General features: G+C 40.5%; 1 protein-coding gene across 1 annotated transcript; it reads right to left on the reverse strand.

Annotated features, from left to right (window-relative positions):
- Positions 1-17498: 17498 nt before the first annotated feature.
- On the reverse strand, positions 17499-17767 carry LOC101135579 (dynein light chain 1, cytoplasmic-like). The gene has a single exon (XM_019039358.3). The coding sequence runs from the start codon at positions 17765-17767 to the stop codon at positions 17501-17503; it is 267 nt and encodes an 88-aa protein (XP_018894903.1). The 3' UTR covers positions 17499-17500.
- Between the last annotated feature and the right edge of the window lie 1193 nt (positions 17768-18960).

An 18960-nucleotide genomic window follows, 5' to 3' on the forward strand; every position in this document is an offset into this window, starting at 1 on the left:
CCCAAGTAGCTGGGACTACAGGTCCACACCACCATGCCCAGCTTATTTTATTTTATTTTTTATAAAGAGGAGGTCTCACAATGTTGCCCACATTGGTCTGAAATTCCTGGCCTCAAGCAATCCTCCTGCCCAGGCCTCCCAAAGTCCTGGGATTACAGGCATGAGCCACCACACCTGGCCTCATTCCATGTTTTTCATGGTGGCTTTCCAAAGGAACTGAAGCTCTGCATGACGGTGACTCATCCCTTCGCCCCCGCCACCCCCCCCACCAACCAGTGGTGAGATAGATCAGACCCGCTTGCTAAGGTGCTGTGTGGGAAAGCTGTTGTAAGTGCGTAGATGCATTGGCCACCCCCTTCTCCGTGTTGTTTTAGTGCCATCTCCACTCCTGTCCCATTATGCTGTGATTTTGTGTTTTGTTGTCTATCTCTTTTGCTGGGTTGTGAGTCCTGAGACTTGGCAGTGTGTTAATTGAGGGTGTGGCCAGCGTGCCATGTGCCACCCCTTCTTAGGTCATTATCATCAGCTCTCATCCATTGAATGACTATGTGTCCCGTGCCTGATGTGTGTTAAGTCTTCATGACCACTCTGCAATGACAAAAGTGAGGCACAGAGAGGTGAAGCGGCTTGCCTGAGGTCACACAGCTTGAAAATGGTGAGATTTGAAGATAATCCGGTCTGATTCTAAAGCTCATGCCCTTTCTACTATGCCATCCTGGTCCAATGCCTGCTGCAGTGTTTGATACGTAGCAGGCACATGGGAATGAATTGATGTGTGTTGAATGCACAGATTTAGTGTGTCAGACACTGAGAATAGGAAGAAGACTAGGACACAGATCAGCGGTTTTACAGTCCAATAGGCTTGAATGTGTTGGCCATCCAGAAGCTCCCAGAATCCTGTGGGACACTTATTTCAGGAGGATGCTGTGGTACACCGTCTTGGTTGCTTGCCCCAAAGCTATCACCATCTTTTCTCTTTGATAGCAGAACTTCCCTGCCTGTCTAGTTCTGGCTAATGGGTGTAAGGGGAAATCAGCTGGGAGAGGGAGCTTCCTCCTTCATAAGAGAGAAACAAGTCGGGAAAATCTGCATCTTGTAAGCCCCTATGTGCTGGCTTTAACATGGCCATAGGGAGAATACTATCCCTGAACTGTGACTGCAATCTTGTGATCCTGAGATAAAGGTCAGAGAATTGCAAAGGCCGCCTGTGCCCTGATAATCAGTGAACCACTGACCTAGTCCTAAAACATCTCACCTCCAGACTTCTAAGAAAATACATGACCATGAATGAGAAAAATGCACCTTGGTGGTTTTCGGCCACTGTTACCTGGGGATTATGTTAGTTGCAGCTGAAAGCATTCCCAACAGATACAGAAGCTGATTGCAAGTGGGAAGAGCAAGGAACCTGGCATCAGAAGACCTGGCTGGGACACTCATCTCTGTTGTGGAACCAGCAGGACCCTTTCTAGACTAGCCACTAACTGATGTGCAGCTCAGTTTCCTGATATGTGAGATAGGGCTTCCTCTGTGGCTGAAGTGAGATGTAGGGGGCATTTCTAACCCCAGGATCCCCTTGCTCAACACAAGAGAAGTCTCTTTGATTATTCTCTGATAAGCACTTAGTGTGGACAGAGAATCCTCTCCAACATGTAAGGTGAATCATGTAGAGGGGTTCTTAAAAAGTAAAAGGCCCCATGAGAGCCACAGCTGGTGCCTTCCTCCTGGGGCAGAGCTGGGTGGGGTAGTCTAGTCATGAAGGCCACAGGTAGCATGGCCACACTGGAGCTCGGAGGAGCCAAGGGCTTGGGCGGAAAGTCAAGTTAGGAGACATGTAAGAAACAGTGGCTAATGCTAAATGACGAGTTAGTGGGTGCAGCACACCAGCATGGCACATGTATACATATGTAACTAACCTGCACATTGTGCACATGTACCCTAAAACTTAAAGTATAATAATAATAAAATAAAAAAAAAACAGATTGAAAAAAAGAAACAGTGGAAAAGTAAGGATTTGGAGGACAGGCAGGAAGGTCAAAAGCAGAAAAGCAAAAGGTTGGAAATGGGTAAAGGCAGTGGTTCTCAAAGTGTGGTCCCCAAGGTGCTGTATCAGCATCAACTGGGAACATGCTAGGAATGCAGGTCCTTGGGACACCCAGACCTGCTGGACCAGAAACCCTGAGGCTGGGGCCCAGCAGTCAGCATTTTAACAGGCTTTCCGGGTGATTCTGATGCACACTAAAGTTTGGGAACAACTGGGATTGTTCAAACTTGGCCTGGGAACAATAGGTAGGTACCCAAGAGTCCCCTTGGCAAAGTGCCTGACCTCTGCTGGGGAAATGCAAGGAAGAGATTTCAGGGATCTATATCAAGACATTTGTGAAAAGTATTAATAAGTTCATTTGTAGAATGAGGGCACAGAAAGCTTCACATTCCTGCTTTCTTTTTGCTTTGCAGGGAGCTGAGCCTTAGGTTTTGTGACAGAATTTGAGGCAGTGAATGCTGACCCAGCTTTGTAAGAAAGAATAGGAGAAAGGTGTGTGTGTGTGTGTGTGTGTGTGTGTGTGTGTGTGTAGGTAGCTGGAGGGACCTGCTGACATCCTGCCACAGCTTGAGGCAGCCCTTAATTGGGACCCATTTCTCTTTCTCCCAAGCTGCTGGCTCAGCTCATGGAGAAGCAACACACTGACCACAGCTAGAAGTCTGGGCAATGTTGTGGCCTGCTCTTGTTGTTGTGTGGGCTCTGCATGGGGCATTGATGCCAGCTGAGCAGCTTGCCCACTGAAGGATGAAGCTGAAGGAGCATCTTAGCTGAGGGCCAGGTCCCTGACCCTGTTCTGGAACTCCAGAATGCCAGTGTCTCCGCTATGGCATGAGAGGCTCATTTAGCAGTGATGTGCTTGAACGAGCAAGCTCTTAAATACTGGCTGCTCTGGATGCTTGGTTTCCCAGGTGGGTCTGTCCCATTGGAGAGATGAGGAAGCAGTTCCATTTAGGCTGCAAATGGCTCCAATTAGCTTCCTTCTGTCTATCTTCATTTATAGTGTATGAGATGTGGGAGGCAGTGGTACTTCTCTGTTTGCTGGGCCTCTGCTTCTTCCCCTCCACCCTCCATCCTTATCTTTCCATGAAGAATATCTGTGTTCACTTCACTATAGCTCATCAAATATCTTTCTCACCAGCCTCTCCATCGTTACGGCGACTGCATCAGCATGGACCCCAGTGACTGTTGTGATGCCTCCTGCATGGTCTCCCTGTGTCTTGTCCCCAGGGCTGCTGACTTATCCAATGGGCACAGTAGGCACAGTACCTATGGCCCATGATACTTTTAGGGGAACCCATGAAGATATTTTAAAATCAGAAGAAAAACCAAACTTTTAGGTCAATAAAAATGTTTTAACGTATGATATTAATATTTTCACCTTTACAACAGATTTAAATCACAGATTTAAAATGATTTTTCTATCTCTATTAATACATGTAACATAGCATATTTTGTATATATGCATAAAAATTTTCAATAAATAGTGTAGTACTGTAAAAAATAGATTTACCTTTATACCAACACATGGTAAAATATAATTTCTAATATTTTTATGGAGGAAGGAACCCATGAATGCACAAGTGCCAAAAGGCCCATGAAGTCATAACGTGGCCCTGCCCCCTTCTTCCAATTCATCTTTTACTAGATGCTAGTCTTTAAAAATACAAGCCTAACCATGACCTTTGCTGCTTGTAGTATGATGAGAAGAATGGCCTGAACTGACCACAGCAGCAGACTCTGGGCTGGCTAGACAGTAAACAAGGGAAGACTGAGTTCTCTCCATCCCACTCTTTCCAGTGAAGGAGCTGCACTGAAGCTCAGATCCCCATAGGACTGAATACTTTCTCTTCTTGGTAAAGAGGCTACAATATCTCCTGAGCACTGAAGTCTCCAAGTACTGGACAGCTGGTATTCCCAGGAAACTCCTGCAGGATGCTAGTCCCTTGTATCCAGTCACTCTGTGCCAAGAGGTCCGTTGTATCCCCCATGGATAAAGTTGCTCTCAAAATGGCACTTTCTAAAGTGGCAAGAGGGAGGATCTCTCCACTGGAATGGCAGACCCACCTTTACCTATTCAAAGTGGTATGGAATTGTTCTAAACTCTGGTGCACAGCAGGCAGAGGCCAGAAGGGCTCTACCTTGCAGGATCCTCCTAGCCCTGAGTCCCCAGTGCTCACAGGATGAAGTTTGAGATCCTTAGCCTGTCTCCCCAGTGCCTCCATGATCTGGCCTTGGCTATTTCTCTGGCTCCCTGCACCCCTCCTTGCCCATTTACTTATAATTCCTGAATACGCATGCTGTTTTAGGTCTCTGAGGTTTTGCACATGCTTGTCTTCTCGTCTAGAATGTCTTTCTTCCATCTTTCTCCTTGATCCTGTACAGAGGAGAACTTCTATTCATCCTTCAAAATGCCATTAAAGTATCACCTCCTCTCTGAAGGCCTCCTGGATTCTTATCATCTTTATTCCAAGATGTATATGAGTACGAGTTAAGAAAAAATGGATTCATTTCAGCTTTTCATTCTCCTTCCCCACTTCCAGGGAGGAGAGGCCATTATTATTTATTTCTTATTAGAAAGACAAGATGGAAGAAAGGAAGGAAGGAAAGAAGGAAGGGAGGGAGGGAGAGAAGAAGAAAGGAAGGAAGGGAGGGAGGGAGGGAGGGAAGAGACTCACCTTTACCTACTATTCTGAATTCATGAATGTTAGCATGTGTCCCACATCCTTTTACAAAATAAGAAAATTTAAAAATTACTAATGAAGCTGAAGTTCTTTAGTCCCCTTTCTAGTCTCAATTCTCCTTCTTCATCCCTCAGAGACAATTATAATCATGAATTTGTTTTCATCCTTTCTGTTCATGTTTTCACATTTTTGCCATATGTATTTGTACTTACAGACAATATGTAGTGGTTTTTGTGTGATTGAACATGTTACATAAATGATTCACTGTGTTTAGCCATCTGCAATTTGCCTTATTCTCCCAATACTCTGTGTGAGTTTGATCTATGCTGATACTCACAGATCTAGTTCATTCATTTTAATAGCTGTATAATATTCCATTATGTGAATATAACACATTAAAAACTATTTTCATGTGGAAGAACATTTAGGTCACTGCCTTTTCTTTTCAGTTATAGTCACTGCTACACATGGAATTTTCTAGGTCTATATATAGACCTAACAGTAGACATGCTAGATCATAGAATAGTTGCATACCTAACTTCGATAGTTACTACAAAACTATTTTCCAGGGTGATTTTCCCAATTACAGCCCCAACAGTGTGTGTGATCCTGACTGGACAAGGATGGTGGGAATGATTTTTTTTTTTTGGCCAATGTGATCTGTATGAAAAATAATTCAATTAAAAAATGTTATTTCCCAGCTTAGTATTGAAGTTTCATTTTTAACATATATTTGTCAATCATTTGGGTTTTCTTTTATACATCTTTTGTGTTTTCTTTTACTCAGTTTAAAAAGTTGGGTTGTCTTTCTTTCTTTCTTTCTTTCTTTCTTTCTTTCTTTCTTTCTTTCTTTCTTTCTTTCTTTCCTTTCTTTCTTTCAGACAGAGTCTCACTCTGTCACCCAGGCTGGAGTCCATTGGCACGATCTTGCCTCACTGCAACCTCCACCTCCCAGGTTCAAGTGATTCTCCTGCCTCAGCCTCCTAAGTAGCTGGGATTACAGGCTCCTGACACCATGCCTGGCTAATTTTGGTATTTTTAGTAGAGACAAGGTTTCACCATGTTGGCCAGGCTAGTCTCGAACTCCTGACCTCAGGTGTTCCACCTGCCTCGGCTTCCCAAACTGCTGGGATTACAGGCGTAAACCATTGCACCCGGCCATTTGTCATTTTCTTTTTGAATTATAGGAGTACTGTACTGTGTATTCTGAGTACTATTTCTATACTGTTGCAGATATCTTTTTCAAATGTATTTTGTACTTTTACTTTGTTTTATGATGGTTTTAGCATACAGAAATTTTAGTATTTGATGTAGTCAAATGGACAGGGTTTTCCATTATAATTAGTATCTTGCTATTTGTTTAGGAAATCTTTGCCTAACTCCATATCATAAAGATACTCAACTACATTTCCTTATAATAGTTTTAAAGTTTTGTTTGATCTATCTGGAATTTATCTTTATGTGTGGTATGAGGTAGGGATCCAGTTAAAAATGTCCCTCATAGAGATTCCATAAAGAACTAAAAGTAGAACTACTGTTTGATCCAGCAATCCCCTACTGGGTATCTACTCAAAGGAAAAGAAGTCATTATATGAAAAAAGACAAATGCACACCCATGTTTATAGGAGCACGATTTGCAATTGCAAAGATTTGGAACCAACCAAAGTGCACGTTAGCCAATGAGTGGATAAAGAAAATGTGGTGTATATATGCCATGGAATACTACTCGGCCATAAAAAGGAATGAAACAATGTCTTTTACAACAACTTGGATGAAGCTGGAGGCCGTTATTCTAAGTGACGTAACTCAGGAGTGGAAAACCAAACATCATATGTTCTCACTTATAAGTGGGAGCTAAGCTATGAGGATGCAAAGGCATAAGAGTGATACAATGAGCTTTGGAGCTTCGAGGGGGAAGGATGGGAGTGGGGTGAGCGATAAAAGACTACATATTGGGTACACTGCTTTGGTGATGGGGGCATCAAAAACTCAGAAATTGCCACTAAATAACTTATCCGTGTAACCAAAACCCCAGCTGTACCCAAAAAAGATTGAAATAAAAAAATGTCCTTCATAGAGGTAGCTAATTGTCTGACACTATTTATTGAATAATCATTCTTTTCTTGATGATACATAAAGCCACCTCCAACATACACCAAGTCCTCATAAATACACAGAGCTCTCTAGTCTGTTCCGCTGATAGATTTGTCTATCCTGCATACCTCTTTCGTTATTTTAATTTCACATGGCTTTATAGTTCATCTTTATGTCTAGCTGGGAAAGTTCTTTCTCCTTATTCTTTTGTCTTGACTCTTCTTTGTTCTCAACTACTTCAGATTAATGTTAGAATCAGTTTGTCAAGCTCTATGAAAAGCTCCATTGGGATTTGGATTGAATTGCAATGAATTTATAGATTAATTTGGAGGAGAACTGACATCTGTATAATATTGGGTCTTCCCATGCATGAATGTGTTATATTTCTCCATTTTTTTCAGGTCTTCTATGTCCTTCAGTAACTTTTCATAATTTTCTCCATAAAGGTCTCTCACATCTTTCATTGGATTTATTTCCAAGTAACTTGCAGTTTTTCTTGCTTTTATGATTGGGAACTTTCTCTCAGTTACATATTCTAATTGATTATTGTGGGCATATAGGAACACGATTGTGCTCGTATCCAGAAATGAAGCTGACTATCTTATCTTTCTAGTTGTAATTGTCTATAGAATATCTGGGATTTTCCATACAAACAATCTTATGATAAACCAACAATGATTTCTTTTTTAAAAAATTCATTACATGACATTTTCTTGCTTTATGTTGCTAACTGGGGTCTCTAGTACAATGCTGCATAAAAAGGTGTAGCAGCAAACCACCACGGCACATGTATGCCTATGTAACAAACCTGCATGTTCTGCACATGTATTCCAGAACTTAAAGTAAAATAAAATTAAAAAAAAAGAATAAAAAAAAGGTGTAGCAGGAACACTTATTTTATTTCTGACTTTGATTATAATATGTTTACAGTTGTACCACTGCATATAATGTTTATTTTAGGTCTTTGGCAAATACACTATGAGTTAAGGAAGTTTCCTCTATTTTAGTTTACTTTTTTTTTTTTAAATAACAGCTTATTGAGATAAAACTCACATACCACAAAATCCACTATTTTAAAGTGTATAATTCAGTGGATTTTAGTATATTCACAGAGTTGTGCAACCATCACCACTATCTAATCTTAGGACATTTTTTATTACCCTAAAAAGAGACCCCCAACATTCCCCCTCTCCAACCCCTGGTAACCACTAATCTACTTTCTCTCTCTATGGACTTACTTATTCTGGATATTTCAAATAAATGAAATTATACAATATATGTGGTCTCTTGTGACTGGCTTCTTTCACTTACGATATGCTCAAGTTTCATTTATATTGTAGTGTGTATCAGTATTTCATTCCTTTTTATGGACAAATAATATTCCATCATATGGATAGATCACATTTTGCTTATCCATGCTGAGGGACATTTGGAGATGTTCCCACTTAACTACTGTAAGTATTGTAGCTGTGAGCACTTGTGTATAAGTTTTTGTGTGGACAGATCTTTTCAGTTCTCTTAGGTATACACCTCGAGTGGAAATCTGAGTTATATGGCCACTCCCTGTTAACTTTTTAAGAACTGCTAAACTGTTTTCCAAAGTGACTGCACCATTTCACATTCCCACCACCAGTGTATAAGCTTTCTAACTTCTCCACATTCGTGCCAATCCTTGTTATTGTCTTCTAAAAAATTATATCTAGCCTGTTGGGGGCGTGACATGGTATTTTTTTATTTTGATTTGCATTTCCCTTATGACTACGATGTTGAGCATCTTTTCATGTGCTTATTGGCCACTTGTATATCTCCTTTAGAGAAACATCTATGCCAATCTTTTTTCATTAAAAAATCTGGTCATTTGTCTTTTTACTGTTGAGTAGTAAGAGTTCTTTATATGTCTGTACATAAGTTCCTTATCAGCTGTATGATTTGAAAATATAGTCTCCTATTCTGCAGATTGTCTTTACATTTTTTTGATGCTGTCCTTTGATGCACAAAAGTTTTAATTTTTATGAAGTTGAGTTTATGTATTTTTTTCTATGCTTTAGATGTGATATGCATATAAGTAAACCATTGCCTAATCCAAGGTCATTAAAGTTTTACACTTATTTTTTTCTAAGTGTTTCATAGTTTTAGATTTTACATTTAGGACTTTGACCACTTTTGCATTATTTTTTTATATGGTGGAATCCAAATTCATTTTTTTTACATGTGAATATTAAGCACCATATGTTGAAAAGACTAATATTCTCCATTGAATTATCTTGGCATCGTTTTCAAAACTCAATTGACTATAGATGTTTATTTCTGAACTCTGAATTCTGTTCCATTGATTGATGTGTCTGTTTTTATAAGTCTGTCTTGATTACTGTAGCTTTGTAGTAAGCATTGAAATTGGGAAAGTTGAGTCCCTCAACTTTGTTCTTATTTATTAAGGTTGTTTTGGCTATTTGGGATCTCTGGTATTTTCATATGGATTGTAGGACCAGCTTGTCAATTTCTGCAAAAAAGGCAGCTGGGATTGGAATAGGAATTGTTTTGATTCTGTAGATCAGTTTGGAAAGTATTGCCAATTTAACAATATTAAGTATTTCAGTCCATGAACATGAGATGTTTTTCCATTGATTTAGGTCTTTAATTCATTTCAACAATGGTTCATAGCTTTCAATGTACAAGTCTTGCAGTTCTTTTGTTTAATTTATTTCTAAGCATTTTATTCTTTCTGGTGTTATTGCAAGTGAAATTGTTTTTGTAATTTCATTTGTGTCTTTGAATCTAAAATGAGTCTCTTGCAGACAGCATAGAGTTGAATCATTTTTAAAAAGTCATTTGGGCAATATCTGCCTTTTGATTGGAGTGTTTAACCTATCTGTGGTTAATGTAACTAACGATAAGATAGGATTTACATCTCCCGTCTTGCTATTTGTTTTATATATGTCTTACGTCTTTTTGTTTCTCTATTTCTCCATTAATGCCTTCTTTTGTATTAAGCAAATGTTTTCTAGCACACTGTTTTCATTCCTTTCACTTTATTTTTGGTTATTTTCTCATTAGTTGCTCTGGATGCTACAGTTACCACCTTAAATTAAAACAATCTAGTTCAGGTTTATACCAACTTAACTTAGACAATACAGTCATGCACTGCATAACATTTTGGTCAATGATGGACCTCATATATGATGTCCCATAAGATTATAATAGGGCTGAAAAATTTCTATTGCCTAGTGATGTCATAGTCATTGTAAGATCATATCATAATGCATTACTTACATATTTGTGGTGATGCAGTTATATGACTGTGCTGCCAGTCATATACAAGTATATCACATACAATTACGTGTAACATGTAATGCTTGATAATGATAATAAATGACTATATTACTAGTTTATATATTACTATACTATACATTTTATGGTTATTTTAGAGTGTACTCCTTCTATTTACTAAAAAAAAAAGTTAACTGTAAAACAGCCCCAGGCAGATCATTCAGGAGATATTCCAGAAGAAGACATTGTTATCATAAGAGATGACAGTTTCATGTACGTTACTGAAGACCTTCCAGTGAGACAAGATGTAGAGGTGGAAGACAGTGATACTGATGATCCTGACCCCTTGTAGGCTTAGGCTAAGAATGTATTTGTCTTTATTTTTAACAGAAAAAGTGTAAAAAGTAAAAAATAAAATAAAATAAAAATGTAAAAAACAGAAATAAGTTTATAGAATAAGGATATAAAAAATATTTTTATGCATCTGTACAATGTGTTTGCATTTGGTTTACAAAAGAGTCAAAAAGCTAAAAACATTTAAAATTTATAAAATAAAAAAGTTACAGTGAGCTAAGTTTAGTTTATTATTGAAGAAAGAAATTTAAAAAATAAATTTAGTGTAGCTGAAATGTATAGTTTATAAAGTCCGCAGTAGTATATGGTTATGTTCTTGGCCTTCACATTCATTCACCACTCATTCATTAACTCACCCAGAGAAACTTTCAGTCTTGCAAACTCCCATTCATGATAAGTGCCTTCTATAGGTGTACCTTTAAAAAAAATCTTTTGGATTATATTTTTACTGAATCTTTTCTATATTTGGATACACAAATACTTACCATTGTGTTACAACTGTCTACAGTATTCCATGTAGTAACATGCTATACAGGCTTGTAGCCTAGGAGTAATAGGCTACATCATACAGCCTAGGTTGTAGCAGGCTACACTCTGTAGGTTTGTGTAAGTACACTCTATGATGTCTGCACAATGATGAAATCACCTAAAGACGTATTTCTCAAAAAGTTCTCCATTGTTAAGCGATGCATATCTGAATACAAATCATTGCCCCAATATAGTTCTATGTAGGTTGATGCAAAACTAATGGAGTTTTTTCTCATTAAAGGTAATGGCAAAAATGGTAATTACTTTTGCACCAACCAATACTACCTCACTTCTCTTGTATGCTATTGTTCTCATATGAATTACATCCTTATATATTATAATATCTTTAATATAGTTTTTAAAAATATTGCTACATATAGTTAACTTTTAAATCAGATAGAAGCAGAAATTTATAAGAAATACATTTATAGTATCTTGCATATTTACTTATGCAGTTACTTTTACCAGTTATCCTTGTTTCTTTCTGTGGATTTGAATTACCTGTCTAGCATCCTCTCATTTCAGCCTGAAGGACTTCATTTAATATTTTTTTGGTCTTCTAGCAGCAAATCCTGTTTTAATTTATCTGGAAATGGCTTAATTTCGTCTTCATTTTTAAAGGATAATTTTGCTGGATATAGAATTATTGGTTGTCCGTTTTTTTGGTCATTATTTTCAATATGCCATCCCACTGCCTTCTGGCATCCATGGTTTTTGATGAGAAATCAGCTGTTAATCTTATTGACAATCCCTTGTATGTAATGAGTTACTTCTTCTCTCTTGCTACTTTCAAGATTCTCTCTTTGTCTCTCTCTCTTTTTATTTATTTATTTATTTTTTTGAGATGGAGTCTCGCTTTCTTGCCCAGGCTGTAGTCCACTGGCATGATCTTGGCTCACTGCAACCTCCACTTCCCAGGCTCAAGTAATTCTTCTGCCTCAGCCTCCTGAGTAGCTGGGACTACAGGTGCACGCCACCACATCTGGCTAATTTTTGTATTTTTAGTAGAGACGGGGTTTCACCATGTTGGCCAGGATGGTCTCAATCTCCTGACCTCGTGATCCATCTGCCTCAGCCTCCCAAAGTGCTGGGATTATAGGCATGAGCGACTGCGCCTGGCCTTGTCTATCTCTTTTGACTACATTTGTCTAGGTGTGGGTCTCTTCGGATTTATCCTCCTTGGGTTCACTGAGCTTCCAAATGCACAGATTACCATGGTTAAAAAAATTATATTTGGGACATTTTCTGCCATTATTTCTTCACATTTTTTTTTCTGCTCTTCATTTTCTCCCCTCTTGCTGAGACTCTCACTATTCATATGTTGGTATGGTTGATTATGTCTCATAGGTCTCTGAGACTCTGTTTATTTATCATTGTTCATTTTACTTTCTGTTCCACGAAAAGATAATCCAAATCTGTTACTGGGCTCTTCTAGTAAATTCTTCCTTTCTGTTTTAATTTTCAACTTCAGAATTTCTATTTGGTTCATCTTATAATTTCTATCTCTTTTTTTGTATTTTCTATTTTATAAGACATTGTTCTCACACTTTCCTTAAATTCTTTAAACATAATTTTATTTATTTCTTTGAATATATTTAATTTATAATGTAGATTTAAAGGCTATTCCTAGTAAGTTCAACATTTAGTTCTTTAAAGACAGTTTGATTGCCTATTTCTCTGCGTATGAGCCATTCTTTGCTGTTTCTTTGTGTGTCTTAATTTTTTTTGTTGAAAACGGTACATTTTTAACAATATAATGTGGCTACTCTAGAAATTGGATTACTTCCCCAGGGTTTGTGGCTGTTGATGTTTCTTTCCCCCTATATGTTTGTTTAGTGACATTTCTGGACTAACTGTATAAAGTCTAAATTACTTGTCATGTGTGGCTGCCTGTTTAGCCTAGTGTCAAGCTAATGATTAGACAGAGTCCCTTAAATGTCTTGAACAAATAGGACTTCTGCCCTTTGTCAAGGAGCTCTGTGTGCATCTTCAATGTTCTGTCAGTTTACAACTCTGCTTTACTCTCACTTCCTGCTTGTGTAGGGTCTCAGGTCATCCAGAGGTGAGAGATTAAGACCTTACTTGGTGTCTTCTGGGCACATGCACAGCCATGCACCTGTTCATGGCATTCCAGATTCCCAGGGATATGTCGGAGGTTTTCAAAGTTCCCTATGAACATCTCATTTCCCAAACATTAAGTTTTTGATCAGCTTCTTATTTCTTCCAACTGGTCTGTGATGTTCAATAATTTCCACCATTTTTTTGTAACAAATTCTCTGGGATATGACTTTTTCCAGTTATCAAATTCTGTCTCGGGTTAAATAATGAGAATATTTGCAAATATGGCTTTTTCAGGGAGCTGCCAGTTAGGTAAAATTGTGACACTTCTCTGGGGATGGGACTTTTTGAAGTGCTCCTAATATAAGCACAGTGGGGTATGTTAACTACTTCTAACTATACTGTAGAGTTTAAAGGAAGAAAACAATAAACTCAGCATTCTGTATTCATGACTCCAGGCCACTGAGGGGAACCAGAAAACTTCTATGGCTGCTTTAAATGTAATTTCTCATCTCTGTTAGACATAGATCTAGCATAGTTGAAAATTAGTTGCATTGCTTGAACCCACAGGCTGCTGAACTGCAATATAAGTTGAATTCATAGCCTTATGGGTGTCTTGAGTGACAGCAAGCACATGCATTAAAAGAGTGGGACTCAGCTGTAAAATTCAGAATTTTGGAGAGGCTGAAACAATCCCCAGTTCACAGAGCCTCCCATGTCAGCGAATCTTGCCTTGTTTGAAAATTCTGGGATGACCACTTTGCAAGAGGAAGCCATGTTTCTTCCTGACCACCTCCACTGCATCTAGTCTATCTCTAGAGCTGTGCTTAAAGTTAGACCCAAGCATTGTATGCACCTAAACAGTGATTTTGTTTTGGAAATTCTTGTTAGCAGAAAATGGGGAGATAGGTGGGCATAGACTCAGAAGGTGTTAGACCAGGAATAGAAAAACATAATTTTACATAACATTTCTGAATTAATCTTTGATTTATTCTTTCGGGGGATTTTCCAGTGAATCTGGATTCAATGTGCTAGCTTCAGCAGCTGGGAGTTCTTACTATTTGCTTGGTTGGCTGCCATGACCCACACCTCCCTGTATTTATTTCCTTGTGTAATTTAATCCCATGTTGGATCAGGGCTGGCCTACTGACTTGCTTTAGCTAGAAATGCAGAAGAAGTGAAGTCCAGGAAGCTTCTGCTTTTGTGCTCTTGCGAGCCCTGAGTAGCCATGTAAGAAATCCAACTATCCTCCTGGAGAGACAGAGATCATGTGGAGGGGTACAGTGTGCAAGATATGTTAGTGAAGAGGTCAGCTTGGATGTTACAGCCCACAGAGTTGGCCTGTTTTGTTATCCACTGCCCTTGCTCAAATCTGAGGTTTCCCTCACAAGAACTCAAATTGGGAGATCTGGGTTTGTTCTGATGAAAGGAGAAGGTAGGTTCTTATACAACATACATACCATTGCCCAGATACTTCCAAGAAAAGCCACGGATGGGCCAGATTCTGGTGGCTGGGCAGGGGGATTCAGAGTTCGATGTGCCCATCAGACATCACCTGGCTTGGTGCAGTCTGGGCATACTCAAAGCCCTGGCCTGCAGGAGAGCAATTATTATTATTATTATTATTTTTATTTTTATTTTGAGACGGAGTCTCACTCTGTTGCCAGGCTGGAGTCCAGTGGCATGATCTCGGCTTACTGCAACCTCTGCCTCCTGGGTTCAAATGATTCTCATGCCTCAGCCTCCCTAGTAGCTGGGATTATAGGTACGTGCCACCACACCCAGATTTTTGTATTTTTAGTAGAAACGGGGTTTCACCATGTTGGCCAGGATGGTCTCGATCTCCTGACCTCATGATCCACCCACCTCGAGCTCCCAAAGTGTTAGGATTACAGGCGCAAGCCATTGCGCCTGGCCAGGAGAGCAATTTCTTCTGCCTCCTGGGCCGACGTTCTGTGACTGCTGCTCTCAATTACTCATCATGGTGAAGGAGAGCTTTGGAGGCAAAAGCACAGGGAATACCCCCTACTCCAGCCTGGTGTGGATTTCCAAGTCATCAGCATAGACAGCGAAAGGAAGAAACTAGAAATTCCCTTTTCATCACATTTCTGTTCCTGGATTTTTAGAGAGTAATGGAAAGGACTTGGGCTTTGGAATGGAAAGAGGTGGGCATTTGGTTCTGGTTTTGCTGCTTTCCAGCCAGAATGGTCTTTGTGGTTGATTCCCCAGCACCCATTTCTTCACTACCACTCAAGTGACTATCTAAGCTGAGGGATCATCCTCTTAAGCCCTCAAAATAGCCGAATGTGCAGAGGTATGATCAGAACCCTTAGGATGGTCACTTTCAGAGAGGTGCAAAAATATTATTTCTTGTGTGGGGAAGCACCTGCTTATATCATGCATGATAACCTTGCTGGCAACTAACTTAGGAATGGACATGCAATTCAATCTTTAGTGAAGGAGGATTAAGGGGAAATCTGTGGTAGGGAGAGAGCAGGGAATGGCCAGGAAACATTGTCTATCTTCTAGAAAGGACATCCAGGCAAGAGATGATTCCTTTTCTTCTTCTGAATGTGTGTCTGGGTGTGATGCTTGGATAAGTCACTTAATCTCCGTAATTCCTACCTGTGGTGAGAGTTGAGATGGCACTTGGTGCATAGCATTCACTCAAAAAGTTGTAGTGATTAGGCTGGGTGCGGTGGCTCACGCCTGTAATCCCAGCACTTTGGGAGGCTGAGGCGGGCAGATCACGGGGTCAGGAGATCGAGACCAGCCTGGCCAACATGGTGAAACCCCATCTCTACTAAAAGTACAAAAATTAGCTGGGCGTGGTGGCGGGCACCTGTAGTTGCAGCTACTTGGGAGGCTGAGGCAGGATAATGGCGTGAACCTGGGAGGCAGAGCTTGCAGTGAGCCAAGATTTTGCCACTGCACTCCAGCCTGGACAATAGAGCAAGACTCTATCTCAAGGAAAAAAAAAGTTGTAGTGATTAATATTTCATTACTCTAGATAATACTACATAAACCCAAGTTCAGTATAATTCCTGCTTGAAAGTGATAGAACTCAGCTTCTGAGGTACCTTGTCTTCAAAGACAGCCACCATCAATTTTGCCCCTCCCTGTATGAACATGCCTCTTCTCACATCGAGAAGTGGAGTTTATGCCTTTTCTTTGAATGTGGGTTGGTCTGTGACTGCTTTGAGTCACCAGAACCTAGTAGATGTGATGTTCTGGGACTTCCGAGGCTCGGTCTTAAGAGAACTGCCAGCTTTTCTTTCCTCCCTGCTATAGTTTGGATACAGTTTGTTTCATGTTGAAATGTGATAGTCCATGGTGGAGCTGGGGTGAGTTCTCACTCTATTAGTTCCCACAATAACTGGTTGTTAAAAAGAACCTGGCACTTACCCTGCTCTTGCTTCCTCTTTCACTAGGTGAACTCTGCACATGCTTGCTCCCTTCCTCTCCCACCATGAGTGGAAGCAGCCTGAGGCCCTCACCAGATGTCCAGTCTTGAACCTTCCAGCCAGTAGAACCATAAGCCTAATAAACCTCTTTTCTTTGTAAACTACTCAGCTTCAGATATTCCTTTATAGCAACACAAAATAGATGAAGATGCTTCCTTTTGTAAAGTTTACTCTTGAGATACACCCTTTTAGAATGCAGCTGTCCAGCTGTGAGAAGCCCAAGCTGCATGGAGGGCCACGTGGAGGGGAGACAAGGTGCACCAGCAGAGATCTCAGCTGATAGCCAGCATCGCCTGTGAGTGAGCCATCTCATATGATTCCACTCAGAATAGACCCCAGAGGACAACAGCCCACCTGTGATTTCCCTGCTTCCAGAAATGTGAGAGATTAAATGGTGGTTGTTTTGAGCCACTGAATTTCAGGAGAGTTTGTTATGCATAGATAACAAAAATAACTTCTTTCAGTGTGTTTTGGAATTTTGGTTTTTTACTGGTTCCTATCAACTTCCCATCTCTCCAATCAGCAGAAGCAGTGAGCGGTATGGGTCATTGGCCATTGAGGTCCACTTTCGTTCTGTCTCAAATCTCTGTCTCTTGAGCTTCTTTATTATACAGTCCATATGCTGGAGCCACCTTAACCAATGTCCTGTACTTCTGTCCCTGAAATGCTTGGGAGGCACTATTTGCCTTTTTTTTCCCCCCACATCTGCAACAGATTTATTTATTTATTTATTTTTTTGAGACAGAGTCTCGCTCTGTCACCCAGGCTGGAGTGCAGTGGTGTGATCTCGGCTCACTGCACCCTCCATCTCCCGGGTTCGACTGATTCTCCTGCCTCAGCCTCCCGAGTAGCTGGGATTACAGGCGCATGCCACCACGCTCAGCTAATTTTTGTATTTTTCAGTAGAGACAGGGTTTCACCATGTTGGTCAGGCTGGTCTCGAACTCCTGACCTCAGGTGATCCACTCACCTGCTAGAGTTACAGGCGTGAGCCACTACACCCAGCCATGCTTTTAACCAGATTTGAACAGAAGAATGGCCACTTGGCCCAGGTAGAAGTAGATGAAGTGTTTGATTTCACGTGTCATGTAACTACCGAAGTTCCTCCCCACGATACAATGCCAGGTGGGATTGTTCTTGTCAAATTCCTTCCTAAAATGAGCTGCAATATCCTTCTCTATGTTATATTTCTCCAGTGCCTGAATAGCGCACTCCACTGAGTCCTGTTGCATCTCTTCCGACATGTCTGCATTTTTGATCATGGTCTCTCGGTGGCACATGGTTACAGTGGAGAAGGGGGCTGGCCGACGGCAACAGTCTCCTGGGGGAGGTGCTAGCATCGCTCAGGCGGGGCTGGAGCTGCTGTCACTACTGAAGCTGTGGCACATCTAATGGGAGGCACTATTTGTGCCACAGGAAGAACATCAGATTTGAAGCCTCAAGGCTCAAGTTTAAGACCTGGCTATTTTACTTATCACTGGTGGAACCTTGGGCAAGGGCCTTAATCTTCTGAGTCTCATGGTTTTTTTTCATCTGTAAACTAAGGGTGGTCATAGTAACTTCCTCACAGAACAGTGGAATGGTGCAAATGAGATAGCATGTATGGAAGCACTTCAAAAATGGTCAAGTACTCTCTCCATATGGCAACTGCCCTTGTTTTGCCTCATTGTACAATAAGGAGCAGTGCATGAGCTCATCTACCAATGGTCTGTCTTTTATAACCTCCTCACTCTAGGAAACAAGATCACTGAGGGGAAGCAGGTATTGTCACTGTCATTTTCACCTTCCCCATCATCGTCACCATCCCATCATGATAATTGTCATCATCACCATTATTGTTGTTATTGTCAGCATCATCATGGACCATTTCCTGAACATCTACCAAACTATACCCTTGTCATAGACTCGCACAGCAATCTTTCAGGTTGTGCTGATTATCAACCCTCTTTTACAGATGAGGAAACTGAGAATAATCTAGGGTAATCCACTTGCTCAAGATCATACAGAAGAAACTTTGGCTCATTGGAAAATTTAAAACCAATTAAAGGGATGTTTGTTGTTGCATCCATCTTCCTCCCTTCCCCATCAACCTCAGAGAACTAACATCTCCTCTGACATGGCTCTGGGGTATTTGGGATGTCAACAACATTATCAAGCTGCACTCCAAACACCAATGATGCGAATGACACTTTTTTTTTTTTTTTTTGGAAAAACGGCCCCACGCATTGGAATAGTGGCAATGAATGCTGAATCTGAAGCTGTCGGCGTCCTGAAAGTCCATGGGCTGGAGCTAAGGGGAAGCCAAGCGTCCCTGTTTTATTTGCTGTGTGCAGCCGTCTTTCAGAAGCTGGGCAGGCACTAATTAGATAGCCACTCAGAAAGTTGCTATCGCTAACTGGAAGCCATCCAAATTGCTCTCTTTATTCTGAGGCTTTGGAAGAAGATACCCCCTCCCCAATTCTCCTCCCACCCC

Source organism: Gorilla gorilla, chromosome 1, assembly GCF_029281585.2.
Source record: "Gorilla gorilla gorilla isolate KB3781 chromosome 1, NHGRI_mGorGor1-v2.1_pri, whole genome shotgun sequence".
Taxonomy (NCBI): Eukaryota; Metazoa; Chordata; class Mammalia; order Primates; family Hominidae; genus Gorilla; species Gorilla gorilla.

What these genes read in the sequence shown, in the direction of transcription:
- LOC101135579 (XM_019039358.3), bottom strand. Translation starts at nt 17,767, where the DNA reads ATGTGCCACCGAGAGACCATGATCAAAAATGCAGACATGTCGGAAGAG.